Source organism: Drosophila pseudoobscura, chromosome 2 (genome assembly GCF_009870125.1).
Source record: "Drosophila pseudoobscura strain MV-25-SWS-2005 chromosome 2, UCI_Dpse_MV25, whole genome shotgun sequence".
Classification (NCBI taxonomy): domain Eukaryota; kingdom Metazoa; phylum Arthropoda; class Insecta; order Diptera; family Drosophilidae; genus Drosophila; species Drosophila pseudoobscura.
Window position 1 is genome coordinate 18,530,149 of NC_046679.1, and position 18,259 is coordinate 18,548,407.

An 18,259-nucleotide genomic window follows, 5' to 3' on the forward strand; every position below is an offset into this window, starting at 1 on the left:
ATTTTAGGGAATCAACTGTTAATAGTGATTACATTTAGATTATTAGTTTGGCGAAACACTTTATTAATCTGTTGTCATGTTTAAGAAATCAAATCGTGTTTTCCCATGATTATACCCGATACTCAAAGAGAATAGGGAATACTCAAAAAGAATATAATTTTTGTCTAAATGTATGTACCGGCCAGAAGGAAGCATTTCCGACACCATGGTGAGTATATTTTATTGATCAGCATCAATAGCCGGGACCACGTATGTATGTGGGTATTTCTGTCCGATTCTCCGTCCCGTTTGACGTCTTGTTCTATAGACTATACAGACTCACAGTAAATTAAGTTTGTTTCGAAATTTCGCCAAACACCTTACCGCTCCTTAAAAAGGATAAGAGGATATGAGGATAAGAGAACACGGAAAACTCAGAATCATAAAATGATTCTCTTATACTTTCTCGTATAGGTAGTTTGATGGTGGAACAAGAGAGGGAGAGAAATGTAATGGAAGCTTAGGTGCAAAGAGGTTAAACAAATTAAAGAACTACTACTCGTACTATCACTATTCTGCACGCTCTCCAAACAATTGCTCGCAAAATTTAGATTACATATAAACTAACGGAGTACCGGGTACTATAGTGTCGCAATTAACTTCAAGGCTTTTTTTTATTTGGTTACATGTATTTTTTTACATAAAAAGATAAACAAATAAGTTAATAAATTAAACAAATTACTTGTATTATAAAATCTTCTAGTCTAGTTCCTGAATACGGCCGTCCGTATGTAGGTTGTTGTCGGTAAGTTTCAGCTTTCTCTGGTTTTTCAGCTTTTTGATACAAATATTTAAATTGAGTGTTTGCATTCGTTGAATTATAATTTTTTGTCAACACTTCGGTTTTCTCTAAGGCTAGCATTAGTGCAGTAGTGGGTCTTCCAGCTCTTATATATGTATATAATATATAACAAATAATAAAGGTACCTAACCTCAACATCACGGTGTAGTTATAAGATTCTGTGGAACGTTCTGCTATTCGTAATGAAACTATGTGATAATAATAGTGTCCTATCTAAAAATTAAAAAATCCCAGGTCTATCAAAAGTACCAGAAAACCAGCTGTCTATCTGTCTTTGCTGAATATTTTTATTATACCCGATACTCAAAATGAGTATAGGGGTACATTAGATCTGTGGTGAAAGTGGATGTGTGTAACGTCCAGAAGAAAGCGTTTCCGACCCCATAAAGTGTATATATTCTTGATCAGGATCAATCGCGGAGTCGAGTCGATACAAGAAAACCACAAAGGCAGAATCGTGAAAAATGACTATATCTTATAGTCTTCAGAATCTGAACTAGGCCGTACCATTATTAAAGCCAGAACGAAGAGCTCAATTTCATTCTCTCTCGGTAACACACACGGTTCATGGCCGGCTTTTCCTATCGCTAAAAGTGGGCGCCTGAAGACTAAAAGAGCCAAAACAACCAAATTTGGCATCCACACTCCTGTGATATCGTACCTTCCGCCCCCGCAAAGGCATCCCCAGATCTCAGAGATTATTAAGGCTTCAGCCACCAGATTTGTTATCCACACTCCTGTTAGATCTATTACCATTTTGCCATTTCAAAATTTCGCCACACCTCTTTCCGCCCCCACAAAGAACGAAATTCTGTGGCATCCACAGACGGAGCCATACTGACTAGTAAATGTAAATAGAGAGTTGCGGTCGCAGCAGTCGTTTTCGCTCTTAATTTCTGACCGTTGTTCGACTGATATTTCTTTTTTAAGCATTTTGACATTTTGAGCCCTATGACAACCTTTGACCTTCCTTTTTAATCTTTCTTTGGAGCGTTCTTGTCTCCCAGTGATTTTGATCGAAATATATATCATTTCTCTTCACAATAAAGGCTCAAGCTCAAATATCGAAATCTATCTCGGTATTGCTGCTTGAGCACATAATTATTAGTCAATTGCAACACGTATGCTGTAGTTTTTCATTCCCATCATCCCACTATCTCAACATGGTTTTTTTATACATCGCGCAAACCTGCTTGAAAAAACTTCTTGCAAACGGACTTGTTCAGTCACAGACATATAGTTAATTAATATTACAGAATATACAGTGCAATCTCATACACAAATACTCATAAATACAATTGTCCATGTCACTTCATGTGAATGAATGTGACGACACGAAAATTATATAGCAACTAAGAATAGACAATAGCACTTGTAAACTCGAACCCACCAAAAGGGATCAATCAATAAACTATTCACTTAATTGCTGTCAAGTACCTAAGTAAATGCACTGAAATATAACACCCGCACAGAGTAAGTGCACCCTATCTAAAAATACACTCACAAGGAACCTGTGCGTTCAATAAGAGTACCACTGCTAGCTATATAAGGACATGCATTTTTTCAATAAAACTCTGTATCAGAAACAGTACCACAACTGCCTGTCACTCATTTTCCCATCGCAATCATCAGAGGCTGTCGCCGTGTCTTCAGACCCTCCCATGCGCACCGTAGTATACCCACTCCGCAGTCCAACTGGTTCAAGTTCTAGTTGCGACGACCAACCCAGCTTCCTACACACACATACACACTAACAGAACTCATACACTACTTTACGTGCAATGTGTAGTCCCAAATTTATCAGAGAAAGTGGCAAAAGTTGAAAAAGTTCCCATCTTATGTGCACAGAAATTATGCTGATGCGCTACCACTCACGTACACGTGTATTACAGTGGTAGGTACCATATTGCCGTTTTGCCGGCTGTCTACGCACACAAAAGCACTTAAAACATATGTTTCACATATGTGAAAATTGCGTGCCGAACCCTGCCTTATGGGCTTGTGAAATTTTGTTCTATTTTGAAACCCAAAATCTTGTAAGCTACACTTAACTTAATTTCTGATCTCGTAAATTTATTTTAAAAAACCATTGCATTTGAAATACTAAGATATTGCAAATTTGCACACATGTGTTAATAAATAGAGAGAGAGAGAGAAAGAAAAGGTGGCATAAATTTATGCTACAAAGAGAGTCGCACTGCCTCACATTGTACATACCTTGCGTACTCACACTCCACTTGTTCACTTACTTGTGTGCACCCTAATATGTTGTCAAAAGTAAAATTAAATGTACAACAAACTTCAATCAGGCTTTTGTTTTTAATCCGTTTGTCAAAATCAAGATAAATCCATTTCTACTTTGGTTGAACTTTCCAATATATATACCCTTGAAGAGGGTTTTGTGAAACTGAGCAGACGTTTGTATTTCTTCTTTCTAGCAGATCTAGTTATTTTTGTATGTAATTAATTACATTTCAAATTATCTGAACGAAATTAACATCAGGTCACCATATGTACTCAGAAAAGTTATTGTTTCTAAATTGTACTTACTTTCACATTTGTAATGTGGGATTTTAATAAATATGGATTTATTCGTATAAGGGTATATAAAATTCGGCGCGCAAAATGAAGTTCGATGATATAATGAGAAATAGTTTCTAAGCTTTTTACAAAGTGCTGAAAAAATGTATAAATGTTCAGCACACATAAAAGAAAGTCAGTTTGTTCCGTGCAACAAAAAAAAACATACATATTTAACATTATTTTAAAAATGTTAGGTATAAGAGTGTTAATTTCTGGTTATATTATTATTGTTGGAGCGCTACAAGGAGATGCACTGAAAGATAATCAATTTCGTCCTGCTGACAGTTCTGTAGAAAAATATCCCGAGTTCTATTCACTTTTTCCACCGCAATCAATGGGGAGAATTGTGAACCGCAAAAATCATATATGTGCCGATCATAATCATGAGACATTGACCATCAATATTAGAAATGAATTTGTACAAGCTATTCGCGATAAAACACATAAAGAAATAAATACAGACAACCGACAATATCAGTATAATCACGGAATATCGGAATTACCACAAAAGACCGATGATAAATTTGGGCTCTATACTATTGCAAGCCATTCCACAAAGCTAAATGGTTTTGGCTCCATCGACCAACCATCCTCATCCAACAACGTCAATTTGATGCATCTACAAAATATGAAACCGGAATTACATCTGCAACAGCCTTACACATTTTTCCCCAAAGATCCCATCAATGCGACCATAGCTCCTTCATCTCAATCGGTACCGTCTTTATATAATGAAAGTCAAGTAATCAACACTCTTTTTAATTTTGAAAATCAAGATAAAAGTCCTTATTCGCCACAAGGCCATAATCAGAATATTCAGAATTTTGTTAAAGAAGCATTGAACGGAGCACCGTGTGGTCCATCAGTACAAGAGAATACGAGTACTTACTCTTATAACAATTATATCGAAAAGAATAGTGATAAACTTCGATCCCAAAACACGCCGAATCAGTACATGGACATACAGGAGGAATCTTTGGGCCAAAACAGCAGTAGTTTTTTAGATATCAGGTCATTTGTTAATAAAAGTAGTTTCATGGGTACTGCGACATCTGTTAATGAGTCCTCTAATAAGCATTCTTCGTACGACGTACCACTTAATTGAAATATTGTTTGTTGTCTAAATAAATGTTTATTTTTCTATTTTATATATATATATATATATTCTGGACTACTCATTTTCGGATAAATATGTGTAGTACTTAATATCTTAAAAAAAAATTAGTTATGAGACATAAGTAAATCATATAAAATACTCTAATTTATTTATAACTAATATAGCCAAAAATATAGAGAAAATCTTATGAGTTTTGTAATCTATGCAATATGTTTTTTGTGTAATTATCGATGATTGCATTTTCTCTCCCTTTTGGTATCCCTATTCGTGAAAAGAACGTAATGATTGGGTAATCTGGTCAGATGAGCTTGTAAGGCGGGTCAGGGGGGTCTAGCTTAGACCACAGAACGGGTAGCGAGTGGATTTCCTCGATAGGTATGTACATGCATACATAGGTCAGCAGCGGTTAAAGGAATTTGACGACCCCTATATAACAAAGACTCTCTATACCTCGCTAGTTCGTCCGATCTTAGAATACGGCTCCTGTTTATGGTGCCCTCATTACAAAGTATACCAGGACCGTACAGAATCAGTACAGAAAAACTTTTTACTCTTTGCTCTGCGGTGCCTTAACCGAGATGCGGGTGTGAGACTCCCATCTTACTGCATAAACCGTTTATGATCGAAATATAATTCCCTCTACCATATTATATCCACCACTAATTCTCTTCCTCTTATTAAGTTACTAATCCTCCCACACCTTTCTAGTAATTAGTAATTGTAGTGGTATTTGTATTTTGAAGAAATAATTAGTTTCTTAGTAGTTTAGTGCTAATTTTCCTCAAATATTAGTCTGACAGATATTAGGCTACGCGCCGCGCGTCTTGCCGCAGCGCCCCTCGGTCGGTTGGACGGGAGATGGGCTGCGTTTTGCCTGGGATCCACGTGTAGCGGGCCGCTTGACGGTGCAGTAAGCATCGCTTTTTGTAAGATGCAGTTATTAGAAGAAAAAGTCATCATATCGGACATCGCGAAAACATTTCAAAGATTAAATCTGGAGCTACAGAAATTGGAAAAAATTGGATTGGATTGAAAAATCAACAAATCTTACGACGACCGATCTCACTACTGTATCCACTAGGGATAAAATCAGTCTTTGTCCGCGCCGATGATGTACAAAACCTCCAAATATCTTCCAAAAATACAGAAATACGTTGTATTACATATAATTTAAAATGATTTGAGATTTTAATCAAATCGAACTGTAAAATATTTTGAGAATATATAAGAAAAGAAATAAGTCAAATAATTAAAATGAAACGGGAAATCTCTGTGATTGTTATATACGCATTATATACAGTTGTGTTAAAACATGCTTTTGCTAAGTGTGTTAAAGATTCTCAACCGTCAGATTACATAAATGCAATTTTATATAAAAAAGACGGATCATGCGAATCGGAACTAATTGTCAATATGCACATTAGTCCGAGTTTTGATAAGGAAAATTTGGAAAAGTTTTGGGTACTCGATGAGACGTATGAGATCACAAAACGGTCCAATGTAAAAATGCTATCTCCATATTTGATTGCAATAAGTCGAGGCGTGCCGATTAGTATGTATCCACTACAATTTGTCAAAGTAAGTACGTGATTTTTTAATTCGAAACAAAATGATAATGTGGTTTTAGTCAATTAAGAAAAAAGACATCGATATGGAGCCTAACAAAGATGTCAATTATACCATGAATCATGATGATCATGACTCGCAACTACCCATAATCTTGAACAGATTTAGAAACGAAAAACTTTTACGATGTGAGTAATTTTAGACAGTTTAAATATTTATCAATTGCAGAGAACAAGTTTTTTTGGCGACACGCACCCTAATAGAGTGTGGAATGGTTCGGAGGGGTTTACTTAAAGCTAAATCTCTATAAAAGACAATTTTCTGAATCTTCTGTGTATTTTGGAATTTGTTTGCTTTTGATATCGGATTATTTGGTTTGTCTAACGACTGCAATTTACATTTGGGGATTTAAAAATTCCCCCACACAAATTCGCTTGCATTGTTTATAGTAGTACTTGGGGCAAAGGAATTTGTGTTACTGATCCGCGTGGGAGTTCAGAAATCACTCTCGAGTCTCGCTCCCGCTGGACCAAGCCAGGCTTCATTCTTATCTTTTTCGTCAGCTTCTCTGCCGCTTCGCTGCTTCGCAGCTTTCGGCTGCCGGCCTCTGCTCGGGGATGGTTTTAGGCGTATTGCCGTCGGCTCTTCGGCAGCATGGGTGTGAGATCGATCGGCTCTCTCTGTTTCCCTCTATTGTGTGCCATTTCTCTTGGTGTTCGTGGCGCTGCTGTTGTGTTGGCCGTTGGTAATCTGGCTTTGGATGCGTGGGTGTGAGAGTGGGAGCGATCGTTGGCTCTCTCTCCGTTTCCCTCTCTTTTGTGCTTTTCTTTTCGTTTCCATGGTGCGCTGCTGCTGTGTTGCGGTAGGGCCACCGCTGGTGATGCTCTGGTTGGTTCTTGGTACTGGTTCCGTGTTCTTTTACCCTATAGAAATTTTTTTTTTAAATCGGATATAAGGACTGAGCCTGCAGTATTTGAATTTTCAGGCGCATACGTGTATACACATAACAAATTCCCGCTGGCTTTTATTTCAATTAACTTATTTATGATTATATATATTATAGTGAAAAGAAACAGCCCGCAAGCCTTTGTGAAAAGTAAATCCGGTATGCCAAAAAAAAAATTAATTCGAAAAAAAAGGGAAAAGGACACAAAAGCATCTTTCCAGCATATATCTGGTTTTAATCAGAATTATAATGGGAATCTGGGACTAGTTCGAATTATTAAAACACCCGATGGAAATGGTAATATTTATTTTATATATTCTATATATATTTGAAAGATGGAAAATATTAATAAAAAATTTCATAGATCTACCAGAGGCTTATACGGACATACCAGACTCTGACTTTAATCAAAGAGATCTAAATATGTTGGATAATTCACAAATCCATGAAATGGAAAACAAATGTTCTCAAAAAGGTTACATGGAAAAGAATCAAAAAACTAACAGACATACAATTTTAGAAGGATATACAGATCCTTATGATAAGGTAATTTTAACAAGATTTCACAGGGCTTAACGTATTGATTGCAGCATGTATACGCAATGCGCAGAATATGATCTGCATAGCCAGCTGAGTTGATACTACATACGTCTGTCTGAATAAAAACAAGAATGTATAAATAGAAAAAACAGTTGAACATTTATGTGCACAAGTGGCTTGATAGATATAAATCAAAGGTTATGTCAGTTAGCTGAATATGTTATACAATAGAAGATGCTTTACCCAATAAATTGTTCATCATTTAAGCAAAGAAAGACATTTCTACTATAGCTAATCTAGAAAAATCAGCTCAAGACTTAGGAATCTACGAAAATTTCGTAAGAATCACGAACACCAAAGGAACGTAAATAGCAATCGTAGGAATGTTGGAACTTATTACCCTCGTTATAGTTGGAATGATTCTAACAATCAAAACCGAAGTACTTCTAGAAATTATTCTAGGATTATTTAACGAATTTAGAAATTCCCTAACCCAGGGCAGAGCACTGAATCCCACTAACTATCAAACCAATCAGACTCAGGCAGGTAGCAGTGCACCGAATCAGCCGGTCAAACGATCAAGGGAATGTCAAAGTAGACAAATGAAAATGGATGTAAATTTTCAGCAGAGTGCCTCGGAAGACCATATATAGAAATAATAGTAAATAATACAAAATTAAGATGTATCGCGGACTCGGGATCTTCAATATAATAAAGGAAAAAATTATACAGATTCTAAAGTCAATAGCGACAACCTCACTGTCCATACCTTCAATGGACCCGTCCGTCTGACTAACTAACTGAAAAACTAGTTAATTGGCGGATATATGTTGGCCGACTATTGTGTTGTCATGCCATTATACTAGAACTAGTCAGTCTTGACTCAGCGTTGCTTAGAAAATCACATAAAACAAAGTCAATCCAGAGTAAGAATCGTAGAAAAATAACAGTATTATATATATTCGAAACATTCGACTTATTTTCTGCTCATTCTTGTTATTTATTTTAAAAAATCTAAATTTTACAGGAGTATATTGCAGATTACCAATCAAACGACGACTATGATGAGAAAAATTTCGGACCCGCTATTTCAGAGTAAGATATATATTTTTTTGCCATTTGTTCTTAGTTCTTGGAGAGAGTATTTTTTTTTTGACCAGACGCTTACAATCCAGAAAAAACTAAAATGGTAGGTTCCATATGAAGAACACACATGAATTCTATATCAATAGAGTAAATATGGCCATGTCGTTCAGGTTGCCTGTCTGCGTGTCAAAACATGTTCTTCAATCTGATGATCACGTTCTATCTCCCTCGCACACTCTCTCTCGTGCAGTATTCGCCTTCTTGTGCATGGAAGCGAGATATCAACATACATTCTATTCTGACTGAGTATCGGGTGTAAATGTAGGGACGCGGCATTTCCGCGGCTCACAACGCTCGTTTTTAGATATTTTTCGAAGTTTCGAATTTAATAGGCCAGGTAAAGTCATAATAAATTAATGAGCACGGTTTGAAAGTCAACAAATTTAAATTTTGTATAGGATTTTATTCTATTTAGCACGGGTCAAAATAACACAACACAAATAAACAAGAAAGAATTTGTTTTTTTTCCAACGTTTCCTAATTTGTTTTCATAATTTAAATTGGTTTTAGAGATAAGGAACCAATCACCTATTTTGCATATGATCAATGCCTTTTTATACCCGATACTCAAAATGAGTATTGGGGTATAATAGATTTGTGGTGAAAGTGGAATGTGTGTAACGTCCAGAAGGAATCGTTTCCGACCCCATAAAGTATATATATTCTTGATCAGCATCAATAGTTAGGTGTACATTACTGTGTACTATGTACTTTATAGATACTTTTCTCTATGCATTATATGTAATACCCTCTCCAAGAGTGGAACAAAAAATTGTTTTTGGTTGTGTAGGTTCAATAAATATGAAATGCAGTTTTCCCTTTAGGAAGAAAATACAAAAGACTATGCCACTGCCGACTAAGGAGAATGTCGATGGATTTTCAGCAGGTAAGTGATTGATTGTGCCAAAAAAAATGGTAATGTAAAAAGAATTATTTACGAATACTCTGCCTAGGTATTTTACTTGTGATTGTGGGGTTAGCCTAGTTTGGTAAGTTTTTAGGGTGTTCATATCTGTACATTGTACCCTTTGGTAAAGAGGATGAGGTCCTTCTTCCGCCCAGTCACGTATATCCCTGAGTGAGCTAGGAGGAGCTAAGGGTCCATTAGGAGCTAAGGGTCGATTTACCTACAACCGTAATAAGAATGCTTAAGTCATCTGCATACATCTGCTTAATGGTAGAGCAATTTTGAAACTTAGATTTATAGTAACTACGCTTAGCAGATCTTATACTTTTATACTTTATACTTATTCTATTCTGTCTAAATTTAGGACAATTGTATTCTCAAATTCGTGGTAACGGTAGCATCCGGGCACGTCAAAAAACGTAGATCAACTATTTATTTGTGGCTAACCCACCAGTACCTCATCATACTATTGTGTATATTGTTTTAATAAATATGTATATTAAACATAATTTTTTTACAGATAACTTAAATGATGTTAAATATTCAAGTAATAAAGAAAACCATAGTATTCAAAATGAAATTCTTTTAAAATATTATATACCCGATCGTAATCTTATAAAGAATGTTATGACAAAGCCCTTATCAAGAAGCTCAATTGACCATTATTCTAAATCGATTAATTTTCCACAGTCTGAAGATATGAAAATAAACAAGCGAAACGCACATTTCATACCAAATCTACAAAACCACAAATGTTTAGCAAATAATGAAAACTATAACTTTGAAAACTTAGATGACAATGATGAAATTCCCTGCGATACTTGTGGCGGAAAAAATAAAAACTCACGAGGTAAATCACAAAATAAATATGATGGAAACTTAACTGTATCAAAAAACCAGTACTACTTTAATCCCTGTCATATTAACTCGCAACATGAGGATCGATCTAACGGAAAGCCAATTCGTCAATCATGCGGTTGCCTTCGTAATCCAAATGATTGCAATTGTGAAAAGTCAAAGCTAACCCGTGATCTAAGTACCACATGGTAAGCTATACTTTTAGACTTTATTTGTAAACACCTAGGAAAATGTCTTTTGTAGTTGAAAGTACATATACTTATACCATTCTCTGCGTGCCGAAATACGTAACAGAGTATAGGACAAGCCCTACTTGGAAATTATCAGCGTTCATTACTCATAATCGATTAATCAATTTTCTATAAGATTGGCTGATTTTTAAAAGCATAGTATTACGGCATTATATTTTAAAATCTCAGAATCTCCGAAGAAAATCATTCTGCAGTTTCCCAACCAAGGCCAATGGCAAGCTGAATGTGTGGAAATTACAAATAGAGGTACCGTCTTTCATTCGGATCATCGTTCAATGGTTCCAAAGAGCTTAAAAACTATAAAGAACGAAACCCACATGCTAATCTGTTTTTCTGTATCGTGAGAAAGAGTGTGTTTGTCAGAGCAGCTACGGATGTTTGGCTCTGCTCGTGAGTCGGGCAGAAATCGAGATCGACGATCTGACGGACATATGTAGCTACTTTCTAAGTACTTCTTATGTAAACAAAAAATAGCTAATTTAGTATATAGTGTTATCAAACAAAGAAAGAGTAATCTTACAGTCAAACAATTGTTTATACTATCTTAATTGTAACTTCGTTGTTCTATATCATATGTTTTGTTTTCTATTTGCAGGGAAACAAGCGGCAGTTACTCCGTTTACGATATGAGTACCCCTTTACCTTTCGTTGCAACTAAAATTGATATTTTTAGAAAGCGTCATAATAGGTGGTGGAAGGTTGTCCCAACTGTATTGTAAGTATACCAGTAATCATCGACTCATTATACTGATAATAAAATAAGAGAAGTCTTTAGAATATACGTAATACTCAAAGAGTATACAAGTAAATATATTAAATTCGTGCCAACAATAGACAGATTAATTGTTAATGGCACCAGAAAGCTTTTGGTCCCCAGGAAACGTATTTAAGATTGTTTTTCAGATACATTAAAAAGAAGTGGTAACGTTGTGAGTTGTGAAAGTTTTGAAATATTCTTGTAACAGTGACATATCACAGAAGTCCGTATATAAAATGTCGTTGCTCTAAATCTCTAAATCGTAATGGTGTTATTTGCTTACTTTTCTGCGAAAAGAGAGACTGAATGACAGACGAAACTCAACATTATTATTTGTAGGCGTCTCCAGACCTCCAGAAGGGGTGTACCTCTGTCAGGAGAAAGACTTTCTATCTAGAGTCGAGTAGCAAACGACTAATCTTGAATCAATTTTTTGTTTTTGTGGCACAGTGGCGGAAAAAAAAAGATTAAAAAGTCGTATTCTAAAATACTGATCTGATGAAAAAATCCACACCAAACAAAATCAATAATTAAAACATTCTAAAATAGTATCCCTATTATGTATGTACGTGTAGTCTCTGTTTAAATTCCTATACATACCCAGAACGAACAAAACAATTTCTAGTGGCTGATTCCTCTGCCTAGAGAATTACATTACGTACTACAATTTTCATATCTAATCAATAAATTTATCTTTATACAATCGACAGATTAAATAGCTTAACTGGAATATATGCAAACGAAAATCTTTCAATTCTATTTACTACAAATATAGATGTACTACAGATGGAAAAGTCAACACGGCTACATGGTCACAAACTTGTTATTCAAAAAGCAAAATCGATAAATAAAACAGATTCTAAAAGAAGGACACCTATTGAAAACGGTTATATTAATAATTTCAGAAACGATGTAATTTTTGATGGCGTCAAAAATGTTATACCTAAACATGAACTCAAAAACTTTATACAAGCTAATATGAGAACGGAGTCAGAAAAATCAAAAGATTCAATTAAAAGCATAGAAAACCTTAGAGACTATCCGGCTTCGATAACTAAGTTGAAGAAATTTCCAAATAATGAGAAACCCTTGTACTTTAAAATGCTTGAAGGACAATCACCAGGTAATAAGTGTAAATATATGAACACAAAAAGCATTACAAAGAGCAGATCTCTGAACGTAGCGCAGCATGTTGTTCTTGTTATTGCTTGGTTGCTTCTAACTACGCTCATAATCGCTGTATCCCACTTTTCTCATATAAATCTTTGTTTTCTCTGTGATTATTTGAATCAATCGAGTTACGCCTCTGAGTTACGCTCAACACAGGGCTTTAATAATTTTTAATGAATTATGGTTATTATTTGTTCTATTATATATTTATTTTATTTATAAATATATATTTTATTAATAAATATGTAGGTATGTAAGTAAGATTACATATGTATACATTTGTAGTTAAGAGTAATCATATAATGTTACAAATTTTGATAAGGTGTGGCCCTTGATAAGGCATTCTGTATTGACCGGATGGGCAAATGCGCAGTTATCTTTTTGGTCTTTTTTGGTCTTTTTGGTCATGTGGCAGTAGCAGAACTGATTGGATCAGTAGCTGAAGTTTTATTTCTGTTACTAGTCTTTGAAATTTTGTACTTGAATATTACATTTCAATGTGAAGGTTTCAATTTACTCTCTCTTTTATTGAATAATAGTATTACACAATAACACACGAGTAAGAGTCGGATCTGAAAAAATATAAAATGTACACTTTATTATACTTCCCTATGAAATTAGCCATGATATACTATGATACTGATGATATTTTATATTTATTTTTCATATTAACATGCAAATAGCAATTAGCATGAAAATCAAAATGCCCTTCCGAGAGAATACGCCTTTATTACAAAATCTTTATAAAGTGAAAATATCTAGAATTATTACTGATACCACGACAAAAGATGCTCTTCAAATTATAGTCGAAATTATTAACAAAGGATTTGAAGCGAAGGAATTTGTTATATATATTGGTAACTGTCAACAATCAATTGGGATATTAAGTACAATGACTGCTAAGAAAGTACTATTGCCATCTGTTGGTGAATCTGTATCATTTATGTTGCCTTTAATCATTGGCTTAAAGAAAAACATTAAATTTAGTTGCGATGGTAAGCTATTCTATTTTTAATATTAATCATTTATTTTCTATTAAAATCTAATTTTTGTACACGGTTTTGCTCCATTTAACATGGTTTAAAATAACACAACACAAATTAAAAAAAAACGAGGGGGAACGTTGTGAGTTGCTGCGGACACCGCAACTCTACGGTTATACCCGATACTAAGTCAGTATGGCTCTCCTCCGGCAGACGCCGCTAATATTTAACGACACGACAAAGAGTGCGTGCGAGAGAGACAGAAAATCAGTCTGAGCGTGACGTCGGGCGCTGCGTAGCCACTGCAAATTGATTTGTTCCTTTTGGCTATAAAAATGATCTGATCTGATCCAGATTGAGCAATCTAATAGATATGGTCATTATCTATGATTCTGCGTTTTTAGTTTTCTCGAATGTGCAATATTGTGGATGCAACAGATTTTCGTCCTTTGTGGGGGCGGATGGGGGTATGGCGAAATTCTGAGATATACGTTTTATAGTGACACTTTAAAGGAGTGTGTGTACCAAATTTGGTTACTCTAGCCTTAATAGTCTCTGAGATTTGTGGTTGCCTCAGATTTTCGTCCTTTGCGGGGGCGGAAGGGGGTGTGGCGAAATTTGGACATGAAACGGTCAAGGTCCGATATCACAGGAGTGTGGATACCAAATTTGGTTGCTCTGGCTCTTATAGGTTCTGAGATCCTTGAACTCATATTTTGCAATTGGCAAAACCGACCATGAATCCTGTGTGTTAGAGTGAGACAGAGCGAGAAAGAGTGAAATTGTTTTCGTGATTCTGGCTGTAATAATTATACGATCTGGTTCAGATTTTGCACTCTAGAAGATATAGTCATCTTCTACGATTCTGCGTTTTTAGGTTTCTCGTATCTTTAAAATTGTGCATGCCACAGATTTTCGCCCTTTGTGGGGGCGGAAGTGGGCGGGGCAAAGCTTTGAAATATTTTTGGAGCAGTGACATATCACAGAAGTCTGGATCCAAAACATCGTTGCTCTAGCTCTTATAGTCTTTGAGCATTAGGCGCTGAAGGGGACGGACAGACGGACAGACGGACGGACGGACAGACGGACAGACGGACAGACGGACGGACGGACAGACAGACAGGGCTCAATCGACTCGGCTATTGATGCTGATCAAGAATATATATACTTTATAGGGTCGGAAACGATTCCTTCTGGACGTTACACACATCCATTTTCACCACAAATCTAATATACCCCAATACTCATTTTGAGTATCGGGTATAAAAAAAACGAAACCAAGAAAGAGCATAAGGAGAATATGTACATATTTGTTTCTCCTTCGTTTTTTTGCGAATTCGATCAATGTCCTTTTTTACACGGTTTTTTTACATGGTTTTTCTAGGAACCAATCTACCGTGTAAAAACAGAATTAGGTGTATTCGCAAAATTGTGAACTAATTTAATTGTTTACTTTTCAGTTGTTGTTAAGACCAATATGGTAAGCGACACTGCGGGGATCCGTCTAAAAACCGTAAAACAGCCCAATGCAAATATGGCCAATGTAGCAAAGAGGTCAATGGATATTAAAATACATTCAAGATGTTTTTGTGTCTGGAGATGTCGCTGCCATTGCCTTGAAAAATTGGAAACTTATATAAATTTCAATGTTTGTGAAAAAATGAACCATAACTCAGAAAATGAGGCCGGGCTTCTCTTGAGTTGCCCACCTGCAGAGGAGCGAAATGATATGTGCATCCTGGAGAGCAGTAATGCCAACAATAATTTAAGATTCTACCATTCTTTTTTTGTTACAATTCTACGTTTAGCTCTTTTTATATTGATACTGCTGTTTTTATTAGGTAAGTCAAACATAAAAAAGCTGTACGATCATATCATTGTCTTTTCTGGTTAAAATCCTCTAGCAGATCCAGAGGCTGCCCGCTTGTCAATGACACTACTGTACCCCGAACAACGGGTAATGCATTTTGTCCGAGGTAATGAAATGTCTATCTAAAGGAATTGTCCGGTTCCTTCCGGATTGTCTGTCTGATAGGCACAGAACGATAGGGGGTGGTTCCAAATCGCAGAATCCCAAATATGCAAAAAATTGCATCAACTCAACCCGGAATGGGATATCAACCAAATGGCAGATGTTGGTAGGCGTCCAGTAAAGCGTTGGATAGAGTACCTAGAGAGTTCTCTATGTCCTCTGCAGATTTTACTGAGCCCGGACTCGCGAGCTTCGAAGTAACTGTCTTTTTAAACTTTTCCCAGTTTGCATTCCGGGGCTTCTATAGACTGTTACCTTCGAAGAGTATTTGAAATCGCACTTAAACGCACTCCTGTGATATCGGACCTTGACCGTTTCGTGTCAAAATTTCGCCACACCCCCATCCGCCTCCGCAAAGGATGAAAATCTGGGGCATCTACAAATCTCAGAAACTTTTAAAGCTAGAGTAACCAAATTTGGTAACATACGCGATAAGTTGGTATACATAAGAAAATAAATTGTGAATTATATACAACCTCTCGACTTTCATTAAATTCAAAATAGCAACAGCTATTAAAAACGCTTAATAGCTTAACAGAGTTTATTTATTCCTTAACATTTTAACTGCTCTTTATTACTTAATGATGTATAATAAAATATAATTTTTTGTTCACAGGCTTTTTAAAAGGTATTTTCGGCTTATGTGTTCAATCAATAAATCAATTCGGATTTAATACCATTCAGCCGGGAATTATTTTTGAATGCACTTCTAAAACAAGAATTTTTATAGTAAACTGTTTCTTCTTTATATGTATACCATTTGTATTTTGGTGCAAGTGCTTTAGACCAAAGGTTGAAGATTTGATGGCAGCTAGTACCGAATGGTTTTGTAGTCCTCAAGATACCGATGAGAGCTCGAAAAGAAGTCAAAAAGTAAGTTAGAAATTGTATTATAAATAAATAAAGTTTGTATTATTATTTATATTATTCTCAACAAAATAACTCCAGTTATATATATCTACATATACCTACTAGTATAAACATTACTGAAAGGAAGGGGAAATGGTACAGTGGACATTCGGCCTTTTCAGCTTGATAAATAAATAACTTATGAACGAATAAAGACAACTTCATGAAACAAACTGAATTTTAAAGAAAAATTGTATCTGCTTAAGTAAATTATGCTACAATGTATAAAAGCTTCACAATAATGTGTTAAAGTTTAACCGTGTTACCGGTGCATATTTTCCTATATAAAATTCTCAATTTGTATTAATTTTTGTATCGATAAAGTACTTTATTTTACTATTTATTTCATTTTAAACTAAACCTAAATTATAAAAAACTTAAATAACAACATTTTTTTTCTGAAAGTTGGTTGGATTTTTTTGTTTCTGCAAGACGCACGTTTTCATATTCCTGTATTTTTTTAATCTTTGTTTCTCGCTTCCTGGGCTTCCTCTGACATCTCTCCAATTTTTCCATCACTGCAATCACAAACTAATATAGTATTTAAAGGTCTAAATTAATTGCCATCTCACCCAGTGTCATCGACCACATAAGTTATCCATACATATATAGACCGGCCTCGCCTGCATATTCGGTGCACATAGCTGTTGGCATGCGCTTCTCTTTTCGGTCATCTTCCCGCTAGAGACGTTGGTCGCTGCTAACGATTTTCCAATATGACCAGTTAGCAAAACAGGGTGTCTTTTTTGAAGCTTAAGTCAACGGAATTATGTTACCATAGAATTTTTCAAAAGGCAAATGGCTATTCGACGTTATTTTTTATGCCTGTCAGTATTTCCGAAAGCGAAATCATCCCTTTCTTAATATATTGTATGGGATCAGTTTAACAACATTAATCACACATACCCCTACGTGGTAAGCCCCTTACGTGCGTTTATCTCACAGGTACAAACTCTAAACTTCAAATTTTGCTTTGAAATAATTGGTCAGAGCAACAACAACTTGCGTTTTCGCGCAAAAAGCTGACGCAGCGCGATTTTGGTATCGATACTTCGGATGTTAAGCCTAAGCCTTTCTTCCGCGAACTACACTGAATTGTGCCATCCGCACTACATTTTGACAAAAAATTGGGAACAATTTTTCCACCTAACAATGAAAAGGGAACGTTTGGGCTGAAAACGCAAAAGTAAATGAAAACCGGAGCCTGCCTGGCTGAAAACTTTGACCTTCACGAACATTTAACTGATATTGGACAAATAAAAATTTACTCTAATATAGATTGAACTTAAATATTACTTCTCTTTCTTTATATTTCAGGATTATGAATGTAATTGCAAACGCCGTATTTATGCTGGCTATGACGAACCTGACTATAACAATACCATAAATGTTCTGCGTGCACTAATGCCAGTACACGAAAATTTTTTATTTAAAGATGAAAAACAAGACGATGATGAGAGTACAGCATATATCTTAGAGGTATTGGAAGAGAGCAAAAATTCTTTGAGTAAATTAGTACGATTATAAATAAAATGGAATTCTTCCGAATAAAATAATCTTTAATTCTGAACTATTGCAAAATAAAAAGAGAAAACAAGAAGACAGCGGAGTCTGGTGATGACATGACGAGGATCCAATTGCATCCCCACCTTG

At 35.5% G+C, this 18,259-nt stretch overlaps 1 protein-coding gene and 1 long non-coding RNA gene across 15 annotated transcripts; one reads left to right on the forward strand and one right to left on the reverse strand.

The window, feature by feature from the left end:
* The first annotated feature begins 72 nt into the window (after window positions 1-72).
* On the forward strand, window positions 73-18,248 carry LOC26532036 (uncharacterized). 14 transcript variants are annotated; one of them, XM_033376606.1, is made up of 13 exons: window positions 5,366-6,119; window positions 6,178-6,295; window positions 7,171-7,350; window positions 7,418-7,599; window positions 8,621-8,688; window positions 9,552-9,625; window positions 10,167-10,692; window positions 11,351-11,470; window positions 12,223-12,635; window positions 13,366-13,677; window positions 15,126-15,506; window positions 16,314-16,570; window positions 17,924-18,248. In XM_033376606.1, exons 1-13 carry the CDS (start codon window positions 5,796-5,798, stop codon window positions 18,131-18,133), a joined length of 3,165 nt encoding a protein of 1,054 aa, XP_033232497.1. In that variant the 5' UTR covers window positions 5,366-5,795; the 3' UTR covers window positions 18,134-18,248. The 14 variants fall into 14 exon arrangements, with proteins under 14 accessions (XP_033232499.1, XP_033232500.1, XP_033232507.1 ...); XM_033376605.1 differs by having other exon boundaries at window positions 5,368-6,119; window positions 6,169-6,295; XM_033376607.1 differs by having other exon boundaries at window positions 5,369-6,119; window positions 6,169-6,295; window positions 9,564-9,625.
* Window positions 16,312-17,930, reverse strand: LOC117183272 (uncharacterized). The gene is made up of 2 exons (XR_004468412.1): window positions 17,179-17,930; window positions 16,312-17,124 (listed from the first exon to the last, which is right to left on the reverse strand). It is a non-coding gene; the product is annotated as an uncharacterized lncRNA (long non-coding RNA).
* Window positions 18,249-18,259: the final 11 nt, after the last annotated feature.

Excerpts from the sequence above, each read along its gene's own strand:
- LOC26532036 (XM_033376605.1), top strand. The coding sequence starts at position 5,796 with ATGAAACGGGAAATCTCTGTGATTGTTATATACGCATTATATACAGTT. Across the intron at positions 8,689-9,551 it reads TTCGGACCCGCTATTTCAGA|TTTTCCCTTTAGGAAGAAAA; the intron begins GTAAGATATATA and ends TATGAAATGCAG. Across the intron at positions 13,678-15,125 it reads CATTAAATTTAGTTGCGATG|TTGTTGTTAAGACCAATATG; the intron begins GTAAGCTATTCT and ends TTTACTTTTCAG.